At 38.9% G+C, this 14,826-nt stretch overlaps 1 protein-coding gene across 1 annotated transcript in view; it reads right to left on the bottom strand.

Annotated features, from left to right (window-relative positions):
* Positions 1 to 14,826, bottom strand: part of ITGA1 (integrin subunit alpha 1) — a 165,985-nt gene that overhangs the window by 74,067 nt on the left and 77,092 nt on the right. Inside the window, exons 4-6 of the mRNA XM_060142938.1 lie at positions 13,469 to 13,557; positions 13,250 to 13,361; positions 12,511 to 12,638 (exon numbers count right to left, since the gene is read on the bottom strand). Of these exons, the coding sequence (XP_059998921.1) occupies positions 12,511 to 12,638; positions 13,250 to 13,361; positions 13,469 to 13,557 (329 nt within the window). The remainder of the gene's footprint in view (positions 1 to 12,510; positions 12,639 to 13,249; positions 13,362 to 13,468; positions 13,558 to 14,826) is intronic.

The following is a 14,826-nucleotide window of genomic DNA, read 5'->3' as shown; positions in this document are numbered from 1 at the left end:
AAGGTGAATAAATGCTGCTGTGGAAGTTAATTGCTCATCCATTCAGGGTGTCTTACAGAGTTGGTTTTGTTTTTATTTCTCTCTGTTTAGATTTGATTAAGCAGGAGACTAAAGAACTTTGAAAACTGTCACTCCTGTCATTATTCTTGGACATTTTACTACCTGGATGAATCTGTTGAACACCCTAGTCTCTCATTTCTTTGACTTCCTTGGCTTTAGTAATATTTTCCTCTAGTTTGCCTATGTCATCCACTTCCAAGGTCTTAGCCTTCACCTTGTCATCTGGAAAAATTGCAGCACCTCAATCTCAATGTCAGGTGTTCTTCTCTCTGATCATTAACTTCAGCTCATTCACCTCGTATATCCAATTCATCAATTCCTTGACCACATTAAGATGTCTAATTAATTCACAGATCTTATCTTTTTTTTTTTGTACCCAGCCTAGATTCCATGATCCACCACCATAATCATTTACTTGCAAACATTTAACTACTTTAACCTTTTTTCCCGCCATTAACTAACTTGGCTAACTTCCAACTCTGGTTAAGTCCAAATATCTCCTTCTCTGTGTGTGATCCTATGACACTGAATTTTGTTAGACAAAAATCACATACCTTGTAGACTGGTCTCACTTTAAAGTTTTGCTCATGAATCCCAAATGCGGTTGCCCAACAATCCTACTACTTTTTACTAATGAGTGTACTGTTCCCGTCGATCAAATTCTAGTGATAAGCTATTAACTCCTCAGGAAAAAAATAGCCTCTCATTTATACATGGGGAGGAGTTCACATGAGAAGAGATGGAAGTCATGCCAACTAAATAAGGCTGCTTTGTGATGTAAAATTTACAACGCACTTTCCATATCTCATAGAACATACTATGAACTGATTACTATGAATTGGATTATCTGGAAAAATTATCTTCACACCAGAAACAGCAGAAGATGTAACACCTTGGTATGTCAGAGATCAGTGCTTTATATCTTCTATCTCTCTATCATCTATCTCTCTTACTACTTAACATATATCTCACTTTCATAAGCTTATTTTTTGTAAATGTTAGGATATAAGAGGACTTATAACTGCCTGTTCCCTTACCCTTTCTGTACACTTTGCTTCTAACAGCTCCACCTGAGACTTTCCCCAGATGATTGTCCTTGGACTGCTAGAGCTGCTTTGCCCCAAGGTTCAAAGAGTCAGAAGTGCCTGGGAGTTTTCTCCCTCTTCACCCCTTGCCTTGATCATAGGTAATGCCTGAGTGCAGGAAAATGCAAGACCAGCCCCTTGACTTAACTTGGAGCCCCTTCCAGATCAGGCTGAGGCCTTGACTTCACCTGAACTCACATGCTTTCTTTTTTATTTTTTTTTGCGGTACGCGGGCCTCTCACTGTTGCGGCCTCTCCTGTTGCGGAGCACAGGCTCCGGACACGCAGGCCCAGCGGCCATGGCTCACGGGCCCAGCCGCTCCGCGGCATGTGGGATCTTCCCGGACCGGGTCGCGAACCCATGTCCCCTGCATCGGCAGGCGGACTCTCAACCACTGAGCCACCAGGGAAGCCCCTCACATGCTTTCTTGTCCTCTGTGGCTGCTCTGTTTTGTTCCCCCAAATCCCTTCCTATTTTCTTTTGGAAGCACGCCCTTCATGAATTGCTATCACTTGACTCCTCCTCTCAGAGTTTGCTTCTGGGGAACTGGATCTAAGGCAGCTATTATCTATGTTTCTTCATTCCTTCTCCAGCCCAGGCCAGGCATCATTGCCTTGAACCTGGACCACGGCAGTCACGGGTCTTTCCACTGCTGATCTCCCTCCCTCCATTTCCACTTCCTCAAATCCTTCTACATATTACTAGTAGATTAACCGTCTTTAAATTCTGCTTTTATCATGTGTCTTCCTAGTTCAAAAACTCCAATAACTCTTCATTGCCTACATCAAGGATCTTGAAATATACTTTAAAAGAGAATTGTATTTCTAATTCAAATAGAAAGTAGATAAAGCTTCAAGCTGCTTCTTGAAATACTAGGCCTGTAGGTTAAAATCCAGTTTTTTCCTCCTGACTTTCAGCCACTCAACAGTCTGGCCCTACCTTCTTTATTCATCCTCATCTTCAGGACTCCTCAGGATGAACTCTATCCAGACCAAATGCCCTTCCTTTTCCCTCCAACTAAGCTAAGTCTACCATTCGGTAAGATTCAATTCAAGTTTCACTTTCTCTGCAGCTTTGTCCACCTAGTTGCCGAGAGTCCACACTGATCTTCCCCTTCTTCAAACTGTGAAGCAAACTTGTCTGTGCTGCTCCTGTGAGCCCTGCGTTCTTCTCAACTTTTGTATGCGTGCTTTATCTCCCAACTCCGTTATAAGTTAGGAAGGGGCAAGCAGGGGTAAAGAGTATGGACTACATCATAGCTTCTGGTATTCTCTTATCCTCTACCACTGTTTTGCTTTGCTCACAGTTGACCCTCATACATTCTTACTAGATGACTATAACATTTCACATAGGCAAGTAGAAAACTGAGATAGTAGGGAAATAATGATAAACAGAAAAAGGGAGACATAAAGAAGTGTGGGAAATTAGAAGAGTGGGCAGTGGGAACTCACATCTTAGGAAAATGACATTCAGTGTAGGTCTCTGGCTGACACAGGGGTTCTTATTTCCTTAGGAACCAGATAGAATAAGGTCAGCTATGTCTTCCCCAGAAAAGAGTGCCATTTATTAATTTTCATCATGGGAGAATGCTCAAATCACAAGACATATGTAATGCTTTGCTGAGTACCGGTGGGACCCACTTTAGTAGAAATAGTTTCAGTCCCAGCTTAGTTTATAATTTAAGGCAGGTGAAACAGATTTGTACTAGCATAATGGGTATACATGCATCTACAACCGAGTCAAATAAGTATGAGAATTAAATAATGAGATAAAAAGTGATGAACACACATGGTGAGGAAACAGGGGGAGAGAGAATCACAAGCACATTTATTGTCTCACTTGTAAGGCCCTCATGGAGGAAGGAGGATCCAGATTTCTGAACGAGCTACCCAGGTAAAGAACAGACAGCAGAGTATGATAGTAGAATGGGAGGAAGCAAAGCAGGCTTGAGCCTGGGAAATCTGTCAAGGATGATCATTGAAGACATTTAAAGCATTCCAGAATTTGCGGAAAGATGAACAATCAATAATCACCATATTTGACTTGAAGTGGCCAATTGCATTGGATGGTACAAGACCCAGAGGGTGGAGTTAAGAAGAGAGCTGGTGAGGAATAGTAAAGATGGAAAGGTTCTAGGCATTTTTGCTAAATGCAAAAAAGTAGGCAGAGATGGCAGCTAAAAGGAGAATAGGTTAAATGTGGGCTTTCTTTAAGGGAGAATGGGTAGAGCAGCTTATGGCATCAGTAAAGAGTAGATGAAGATAGTAACAGTAGATTCTTATAAAGGGGGGATAAACCACAGTAGAAAGAAAAGTTACTTTTCAGAGACAACTGTAAGGGACACATTTAGCTCCTGGGGAGATGCAGTTTGAACTTCTTGATGAAGCAGTTGTAATTACAATCTAAGTCCAAAGAGAAGTAAGAGCTGATCCACATTATAGCATAAACCAGGCACACAACTGGCTGAGGATTCTGTTACATGAACAAGAGGTTTGTAACACTTAGAACTTTCCACTTAAACATAAAATTTGCAATCATGTTTCATATAAGCCCCAAACTAGTACTCCCTTACCCCTTTTCCAGGGAATATTAACTTTCTCAGTTGCTAGGTATGATTTTTTAAAAAGAGTCCATGATCAAATAATCTTGGAAAGCAATTGTTAATACAAAGTATAACATTTTCTCTGTCTCTGTCTGTCTGTCTCCCTCTGCTATTTATATTAAGTAAAAAAATGCCACAAATTTCAAATGGAGCAAAAGAGCAAGGCTTTCTCTCACTCCTGCATTGCTCTACTCTGACTCATAAGTGGATTCTTTTGAAAGTGCTCCCAGAATCTTTAATATGAAAACATGTGTTGTGAATCATGAATTGGAAGACCTGATGTATTTTATTTTTATTTAAGAGAATATTTTTTTGTAAGGAACATATTCAACACCTCAAACAACATAGCTTGGAAAACGTTGCTTTATTCTAATATTGAGCTATCTACTCGTAAAGATCAATTAATTGTTCTGCTTTATTCACCCTTGTTATATTTATGTCACACTGTCATGCATTGCAATTATCCAAATACAAGACTTTGCTTCATTTCTAAGTTGGAAGATTTTCAGGATTAGGGACAAAGTATTAGAGTCTGTTATTTATATTGCTATCACATCTAGCATAATACTTGACCCATAAGATACTTCATAAATATCTGCTAAATTAAACTGAATTAATTATCCAAATGGCTTTTTCTCTTTTGAGGGTAGAAAAGAACAAGGAGGAAAGTGAGTGTGAGGAATATGGAAGGAATGATGTTGTTAGAAATCACAAAAATCACTAATTTTTTCTTATAAAACTTAAAGTCACAACAGAATGACAAGGGAGTTTTTAAAAAAAGAGAAATGTTTAAAATAGCTATTAAGTATACTGAGTCAAAGAATCATGAATGAATGGAATTATTTCCTCATTTAGAATTATACGATTACCTTGTATTCTTAAGTTAGAGTTATAACACCAGCGCCTAAATTTTAATGCCCAAAATGAGCTAAGTTTCTGGGTTTTCATTCAACAACTAACATTATCCAATCAATAGCTTCTTTAGGGGTGTAATGACAGGGAAGCACAGTAAAGCTTTTTGTGTTTCTGTAGGATACACAGTTGCTTAATCTGATAAGAGCTCAGACTTTGCATCTCGTCATTTTATGTTTCCTTTTACCAAAGTAAGGTGCAAAAGCCCTGCCCTACAACATGCTTCTACTGCAATTAAATGAGAGTATGAATGTGGTGGTAATACAGGCTGCAATCCAAATCAGCTGTCAACACAAACCATTCAAGGTTGTGTTAGCTGAAACCTGGCTTAACCTTTGTCACTATGGAGAGGGATGAACAGGAGTGGTTCACAGGTAGATGAAATGATTCCTCAGAAACACAAATAAAGTCGGTAAATTAAAGATGTAGGTCCTGGGCTTCCCTGGTGGCACAGTGGTTAAGAATCCACCTGCCAGTGCAGGGGACATGGGTTTGAGCCCTGGTCCGGGAAGATCCCACATGCCGTGGAGCAACTAAGCCCGTGCACCACAACTACTGAAGCCCGCGCGCCTAGAACCCGTGCTCCACAACAAGAGAAGCCACAGCAATGAGAAGCCCGCGCACTGCAATGCAGAGTAGCCCCCGCTCACCACAACTACAGAAGGCCCCTGCGCAGTAACGGAGACCCAATGCAACGAAAAATAAATAAATAAAATAAATAAATTTATTAGAAAAAAAAGATGTAGGTCCTAAGAAAAGGATGTCTTTAGCTGGTCTCTTGCTTGATGGAAGATACTGCAATGAAATTGACCCATGCTCAAAAATGTAAGGCTAGAAGATGTTAAAATGGGGAAGACTATGGGAGAAATCAGGGCCGACGGTGAATGGGGCTAGATGTGTTGAACACCTGCAAAGAAAAGCCTGAAACACAATGTAAAGGGGAATCTGGGGTGTCCCCCACAAACAAGTCCCTTCTACCTCAATGACTTCATGAAGCAGAGTGAGAGATGGTGGTCAGTACAATAATGATTTTTAACACAAGGAGAAATTAAAAATTACAGAAATTACATTTTTCCAACATAAATGACTTGCCCCCTATGTGCTAGGCAATGCAGGAAACACTGAACTGTATTCCATAAATAAAAGGATTAAGGCACAATGCTGTCATTGTGGAATTCACATTCCACCAGGAGAGACGCACTCACGAAACAAAAAGCGATGCCACTGAGTGATGAGAGCAGTGGACGAAGGGTGTGTAAATGCTGTGGGAATATGGAGGGGAAGGGATTTTTCTTGGGAAGGGTGGGGGGAATAACCACAGAAAAGGACAGAGAAAGTGACGCTTGAACTGAGTCTCAGAAGTTTACCTCGCACATGGGGCCTGGGGTGGAGAAGGGCTTTCCGGGCAGAGAGAATCATGAGAGCATAGAGCAACGTGTTCAGGGAAGGCCAGGGTAGGAGTGGCTACAGGGCAAGAAGGGAAGGAGGCAGGAGACAGTGGAATGACAGCCACTAGGTGACGAACGTCTTATAAGTCACTGGAGAGCTTGGGTATTATTCCACAGGCAAGGATAGGAGATTTTTATTCAGGGAAATTCCATGATCTGGACTCTACATGGGAAAAATAACTCAGATGAGTGATGAATGGAGGTAGAGGACAACGGAGACCAGGACGCTAGTGAGCAAGAAGATTCAGCACATTCACAACATCACTTTCAGAAACGACAGCCTGACTGACAAGGATACGGCTGCACAGCTCAGACAGGTTTCTTCTCAGACCTCCAAACAGTGAATAGTTTAGGCTATTAGCCTAACCTATTAGGATCCTCATAGTTTAGGCTCCTAGGGAAATGGCCATAAAATGTGTCGTAAAAAGAAAGATAAATAATATTCCTAAAATTTAATTAATTTCCCTCTTTCATTTTGCCTGGTTTAATATTATGCTATACTCTTGATAGGAACAGTCTAGACATTGTTCCATTAGTATATTTCACTTTTATATCAAGCCTCACAATTTACTGCTTTTATTTAGGGTAATGTACTTGTATATGGCATATTTATATCATTCTCATTTACTATTAAAAGCAATGTTATGTTTAGGTATTGAGGATCAATAAGACCTCCATAATGTTTATACCATCATATCTTTTATGGCAAGCTCAGAGTGTTTCAGGTTTGTTTTTATAGGTGGTTTTTTACAAAACAATTTTATAGCCTTTACTCTGTCTTGGGTAAAAAACTGGTTTGCAAAAGTTCCTTGACTATGTTTGCAAAAAGTGTTAATGGGACCACACAGAAACATGGGAGAAACTCTGAGTAACTATTTAGGGTGAATGTTTTTGTCACTTGCATTGCATTTTCCTAATGTATACTAATTGTCATATGGAAATTTTAATGAAAGTTTTAAAATTTATTTTCCTTCCTTCCTTCCTTCCTTCCTTCCTTCCTTCCTTCCTTCCTTCCTTCCTTCCTTCCCCCTTCCTTTTTTTTTGCTGTGGAGGTGAAAATTACTTCCAGAAACATTCCATATCTTTGAGACTCCTTTCCAATAATTGCAACTACTAAATGAAAAATCTGTGACTGCAGAAAGTAGGCCATAATATTTGATCTTTACCTTTTGTATCAAGTGAATAATTGTAGTTAATATCGATATAACAAACAAGAACTCATGAGGTATAATTAGAATGTAAATTTTTTTTTGGCCCATGATCCCTTTAAAACTTATTTAGGGTGAAATTCTTCTACTCTCACTGGATGGAAAGATAAATGTCTTATGACTTCTATTATTTTTAGTTTTAAAATGTCTGTTTAAAAAAAAGCTCTATATTTTAATTTAGGTTGTACCACATGAAAGTGCTGTATTTGTAGGTCAAAAAAGGATCAAATAGCAACAATTTCATATGGTTCAACCTAAACTAAAACAAAATCAATAAGACAAAATATCAAAGTTGATTTATAGTTAAATCTTCTCTCCTCCCCTTACTAAAGCTTATGGGAGGTGAGAAGCCTGTAGTTGAGGAAGGGGCATGATTGGCTGTTTCTTTGTTTCTCTGCCCCTCTTCTCTCAGATTGCTGACTATAATATCTGACATCTCCACCGATGGAGGGAGGGAAGATAAATACAGGGTACAGAAATTCGTACTTGACTGGTGCTGTCCTAAGATGGAGTAGGTGCTAACAGGTGTTATCTTTCTGGTGGGCTCTTTGGAGATCTCCCTTCACCTGCATCCTTGCGTGAGTGAATGCATCTCACTACTGTGGTCCCTAGGAATCAGGGATAGCTTCGGCTGTTCTGTGCAGAGGCCTCCACTTACTTCCAGGAGATTCTGTGGACAGGAGCTAACTTGATTCCATAATGATCCATGGGAAACACATTCTTTGTACCGACAACTCTGGGTGTGAGGCCAGTCCCACTGCCCACTGACAATCCCCGTCAGCAGCCAGACAGCTATCTTGCCCTTTAGATATTTCAGGCAGGAGTCAGACACTCATCAATTGCATGTCCCAACTTTCATAGACACACGCCAATCTCACTGTATGATCTCACTGAAGCCTTTCTCACTAGGCTCTTTCTACAGAGAAATCCACTTCACAAATCTGTCAACTTCATTCTTAATGCTTTTATATCCTTGATATGGGTGAGGAGTTTAAAGAGTCCTGTATCTAGCTCGTAACTTTCCATCTTTGCATCTTCTTCTGTGCAGTATCTCTTGAAATTCATTTTTATATTTAAGTAGGGGAAGGAAAAATTCCAGAAGTTAATTCTGCCAATCTTAGGGCAGGATTGGGTGCTTCAATTGAAGACAAACAAAAACAAAAGACAAAAAAAAAAAAAAACCTTATTTAAACTATGTTATCAATAAATCAGGAAAAAAATGATTGTTAAAATAAATTGTCTATGTTTTTCGAGAGAATTACTGTAAGACCACATGAAAGAAAATCATACATTTTAGTAAGCATTTCTCTGAAGTGAAAGTATCTTTCCAAATTTCTATGAATGAATTTCTTGTCTGACTCCACTGAAGGAAGGTCAAATTTAAAGGGTATTTAAATGTGTTGTACATAAAACACTATTAAATACAGTTTGGCAAAAGTGATGGCTTAGTAAATGTCCTTCTCAATCCCTTTTGTTTAGAGAGTTACTTATGAAACTAGTCATTAATGCAACTTAAACCAACATGGAAAAAGATTAGAAATTACTAAAGTATAAACACTAAAGCCTAACATATGAATAATATACTTAAAAGAATACTAAAATGCCAGTTATAGAAAAAGTCTCATTAAATGTTCACCTATCAGAGAAAAATACAAAAATACATTCATTATGATACACACATTTATTCATCAGGTGCTCATTAAAGGGCCACTATGTCAGCGGAGCACTGGGCTGGCCACTGACAAGGATAAAAAGAGATATAAAGGCTTCAGTCTTGAGGTCCCTGTCATCTGGAGGGTGCAGCATAGCACAGACACACACACCACACACATCAATTTAATAATGCATTTAATCCACTGTTTCTCAAATTTAACCTATTTAAGAATCATGTGCGTTGCTTACTTTAAATGCAGGCTCTGTAGCCCCACCCTCAGAGATTCTGATTCTTAAAGTCTGCGGTCCAGCCCAAGTACCTCTGGGATTCAGAAGGAGGAATTCCACGAGCCACATCTGGAGAAACACCTGCTTTTTACAGGGGCTCCATGAAGGCAGTGGCCGCATCTGTCTATTCTCCACAATTACCCAAGCCCTCACACAGAGCCTGGTACATAGTAAATCCTCAGGAAAAACAAGTGAATAAATGAATGAACGAGTCTGGCTAAGGTCCATAATGAATGACACAAGCAAAATGTGACATAAAAACTCAGCAATTTAAGCAGCTCATCTGCAGATGCTACAAATGACTCAGTGCACAGGGCTGCATTCTGAAATCTTCCTCTTTGAGGAATGGGGTCATGGAACCAAGGAAATGTGACCTGACTCTTCTCAGAGTAAGTCTGTGTCCCTCTCATTCACTGGCAGCATCTAGACCCCAGGGATCGTCCCCATTCCTCTGAATAGAGCCACTGTTTCCTCCCAGAGAGACATAAAACTCCATGAAGCCCACTCTGGAAGGCTGGAATTCCACTGGTGCTGGACAGAATAGCTCCTCTATTGGGACTCTCACTACTGAAATGTAAAATTAATTATAGTTCTCATAGCTGGAAACATCAAAACTGCAGCAGAATGGGTTGAGTATATAAGCAATTGATTGTTAGCTATTTCTTTACAAAACTGAGCCACAGACATAGATCTCCACTGAAGCAGTGATTATCCCTCTAAAACAGCCTTGTAGGTTTGCTTCCTGAAGCTGTGGAGAAACTTCAAACATGTCACAGCTGCACTAATTTCCACAAGTAGCTACAAAAACATTAATTTTTATAGTGTAATAGATAAATTTAAAAGTAAAATCAAATATTCAGATGACTAAAAAAGAATACAAACTTTAAAATATTCCAAGACTGTCATTAGCTTTGGAAAGAAAGGATTGGATAAGAAGGTAAAATGGGGTGGATAAAACAGGTGGAAGGGAGGAAAACTCATTGTGGGGAACGTGTTGAGAGAGGGGAGACCTGTGATCAGCAGTTTGAATTTCGGTATGTCAGTGCAGGCAACAGAGCACCAAGAGTCCGGGCCTGCTTCCAACCAGGGGGCTGGCCGAGGAGGCACAGGGACAAAGGACTAGAGACCACAGTTTAGGGACATCAGAGGCACCTGCTCTGAAACTTCTCTAGAAGTAGAGGTCTCAGAAAGGAAAGACAGCTGCACTGCAGTTGGAGAGCTGTGTGTTCAAATCTGCCATCAACAAGCAAGAGACCCTTGCACAAGTCACTTAGCTTCTCAGGTCCCCTCCATCAATTGAGATTTGGGGCTAAATGACCTCTAAGACCCCTTCCAGCTATAATTTTATGGCTTTATGAAATCTTATTGACCAAGGAGAGAAAGGATAAGGGAAGAGAGGAAAGGAAGAAGGGAGAGAAGTTCTCAGAAGGGAAAAGGGTCCATGTGGAACACGTATTGTACAGAAAGGAGGAGCAGGTCACCATTCTGAGTGGTCTTCTAAAGGATGCAGGCCACCTGATGCCCTGTGGCAAGAAGAAGGATAATATCCTCTCCAAACTTCCAGCAATCCACTTGGGAAGATGACTGCAGATAAGAAGCTTGCATCGAGGAAAACTGACATTTTGTGATATGATTATAAGAAAAGTACAATTTTGTATAATAATTTTACTCTGATTTCAAGAAGTTCCCTATTGTCCACTGGGATATACACAACATTACCCCTCACCTAGCTCTCTAAAGAGATCCATTCAACCTTGGAATACAGCCATATGACATTTCACTTTGAAGTTTGAGTTCTAATTTGCAATTTTCAACTACCATCCTTTTGGGAAAATGCATGAGATATATATATATATATATATATATATATATATATATATATATATATATAAATAAAATAAAATATATATGTTTTAAATATGTGTTATATAAATATATATTATAAAATAAAATTATGTTACATATTTAAAAAACATAAAGGTATAAAAATATATATACACACAGATACAAAAATATAAAAAATATATATACAGATACATGTATGTATATGTACATATGCATGAATATAATATATGTATGTGTGTGTATACATAGGTATAAACACACATACATATATGTGTATATAGATGTGTGTGTCTATTTATATCCCAATTTTTTTTTTTTTTGCGGTACGCAGGCCTCTCACTGTTGTGGCCTCTCCCGTTGCGGTGCACAGGCTCCGGACGCGCAGGCTCAGTAGCCATGGCTCACAGGCCGAGCCGCTCCTCGGCATGTGGGACACGAACCCGTGTCCCCTGCATCGTCAGGCGGACTCTCAACCACTGCGCCACCAGGGAAGCCCATATATCCCAATTTTAATGCAGGTGTGACAAATATTAATGCAGTCATACAACTTTTTCAGTGTCCCAGAAATTTTTCCAAGAGTAGAGCTCTCAGAGAAAAAGAAAAGAACACTGGACTGCGTGTGCAGCCCAGTTGTCTCCTGTGCTCTCCTGAGGTCCCCAGACTCTGCAACAGCCATTTTTGACTCTGATTCTAGTGTTAATTCCTACCCTCAAGGCACTGTCCTCACTTTGACATTTAATTTTCCTATTATCCATTGCGTCTTATCCATATTTTAAGCCATGTGGCCATATAATATTAATGAACGTTAGACTGATTAAACCCAAACTCACTGTCTAAAGTGGAAGAGCCATGTGAGAAGTTCCACTTTATTTAGTGGCAATAAAGGGGGACGTGTTTAGAAACAGAGACTCACGGGGAGAAAAACACCCAATTATTCAACTTACTGCAGCTAAAGCCTGGAGCATTTGCCTTTTACTTAAGAAAAGAAATTATTAAATATAGGGGAAAATAGACTTACAGCAGTATCCTGTGGCCAATTCCTAATTTATCTGTACAACAGGAGAAAAGACACTATGATGGCATATCAGAATCGTTTCTACAAATTCTGAAACCCTGCTCTGATATTACCAAAGGTGGCTATGCTTATTTAATAATTAAGAATTAAAGTATGATTTTATAGATATCTATAGGGGATATTTTCTCAGAGCATTGAAAATGCAGCTTTCATAATACTTTCTGCTTAGAAAATAAACAGCCTGCCAGTAACGTGCAGGAATATGAACAGGGATATGGAATACAAAGCTCATCCTAAATTTTAGCTTTATTGATTTATTTTCAGAAGAATTTGTCATTAAAACTCCATGCATTTGTATCTTTAGGACAACAGAAATCAAAACATGAAGCCTTACCTGTGTCTGTTTAGGACCAATATCCATTCTTTCAAGAAGGTCATTTAAAAAAGCTGTAACACTTTCCCAGGGGTAAATACTGTTGGAACCATCCAGCACTATGACTATGTCCAGCTGAGTGCTGCATTCTGCAAGAAAAAGATTCAATCGTGCAAATTTGGTGTCTATCTTTAGAGGTATATGAAATGTTTTCGCAGCTAAAAGGAACTCATTTTAAAAGATGAACTGACATCCTACAAAGTGGACACATTACTTTTAAAATCAGAAAAAAGAGTTTTTTAAATCAGAAGAAGAGTGATAAGAAATACTCTTTGCATTCAGTAACAATTGGTTTGGGATTCACATCAAGTGAAACCCATACCTACTTAATTTTAATTAACACTGTCTGAGTTATCTTTGGAAATTTTCTCAATATGAACTCTCTATACAGTTCTCATTCTGTGTATATTTCAAATGAGGTTACTTTTCTCAAAGAAACTCACCCTTTAAATAAAAACAATGTGAAAGCTTTAGCTCTGATGTTTAGACATGACTCTGTAAAGGTTATTTACACTAACATCAATTCCAAAATAGCAGTGAGGTTTGGTTATATATTGGCAAAGCAAACATTTACCTAAATTGGTAATGCTGGTAGCCGAGAAAATACTTCAAGCTTTTTGGTATGCTCCCGTGTATATATATGTCTCATTCATTGCTTACTCTTTTCAAACACTGCACAAACATTGCATAAAATCTGTACCTTGTACAGGGGCAATGGAGTTCACGACTTGAAATGTGGGGCTGACATCAGAACAGATTCCCGTTGTGTAATGCAAATGTCCACATCTATAGGCATATAAGGGCCCGCACGCCTTTTAAAAAATTAAAGTCATAAGATTAAAAATTATATAACAGATTTTATAAAGATTTGTAATATAATTCTTGGTTCATTAACTATCTTGACTCTTCCTTTTCTTACCAGAAACCCTCCATTTGGGTTGGTGACTAAAGTTGATCCAAATGTCATATTCTCCTTTACTTCTGTGACATTGGGAATTGATGTATTAACTAAAAATAGAAGAAACGTTTATGACGGTGGAAAACAAAGTAAAATTAAGTGTCTTCTCATTAAAACATTCTGGCTTTTGTCTCAGAAACTTTGTCTGGATCACTGTCTCACATACTTTCGCTGAACTGTAAACTATCAGGGCAATGAGAACATGGGATAGCTTTTCACATATTTTTGCTAACTAAAATAAATAAAATAGTTAGTCTCATAATATTGTAGATGCAAAGTAAACTTATACAATCATCCAACATGTTACATCTACATGTTATATATGACCAATGATGAAACATAATTTCTGGCAGGAAGGAGGAAAATGGGTAGAAGGCCAGAGAAGAAAACTCAAACACAAGATTTTGACCATTAGTTTCACCATCACAGGGACATCAGGAGGGTTACAAAGAAAACTGGAGCAAGATTAGAGCAGTGGTCAGGAAGTTTGGGTAAAGACACAATGAAGGGACTACATCTGACAGAACAAATAAGAATGTTGAGCCCTAAAGCAAGCCAACCTGGCAAAAAGAAGTTCCACTCACTCACAATAAAAAAGAAGAAGAAAAAAAAGATTGGACAGGAAAGGCAAAAGCTTCTAAACCCTGCTTAGCAGAGCGCTAAAATAATTGAAAGTGACAAAACTCAAGTTCAAGAAAGATTTGTCTCACTGTTCATGCCTAGAAGTTTTTCTTACCTTAAGATTACATGTAGATTTAATGGAATGGAAGCAGAGATTCCTGAAAGGTCACAATCACCTCCTAAACTGAGCATTGGTCTTTGTCCCAGAATCCAGTCTGGTTTGCTTTAAAAGCATCTGGAACTGGTCTTGAATAATCTAGATTAGAATTTTTTATACTACCGTTGACACAGGATGAGCATTCCTGGGACATGAGAGACTACAGCAGAAACTTCCGTACTGTTCTCGGTGTAGCCAACATCTTCACACTAATGTTAAAACTCTATTCCAGTTTCCAGTAATGGAGGAGTTGCTCTTATCAGAACAACTCTTCTGCAAATAACAACTATAAGCTCTAGGAAAAGGGAAAAAAAATGTATGAAACAACCGTCTGAAGGCACTGGAAAGCAACCAAGAGCAGGCAGAAACTGGAAGGGAGTCTATACTTGCAAGAAGAGATTAGAACTGGATGAGTTTCCTGTTTTTGTGTTTGTTTGTTTTCCCCTAAGGGAAGGCCTGAGTCAGTGGCTAAACCTCAGATAGACCTCACAGTCTTCCTGTCTAGAAGAAACAGAGGACAGAGAATGGGGCAATGACAGCA

Source organism: Lagenorhynchus albirostris, chromosome 3 (assembly GCF_949774975.1).
Source record: "Lagenorhynchus albirostris chromosome 3, mLagAlb1.1, whole genome shotgun sequence".
Lineage (NCBI taxonomy): Eukaryota > Metazoa > Chordata > Mammalia > Artiodactyla > Delphinidae > Lagenorhynchus > Lagenorhynchus albirostris.
Note: the sequence above shows the minus strand (reverse complement) of the source record. Positions and strands in the feature narration are given on the sequence as shown.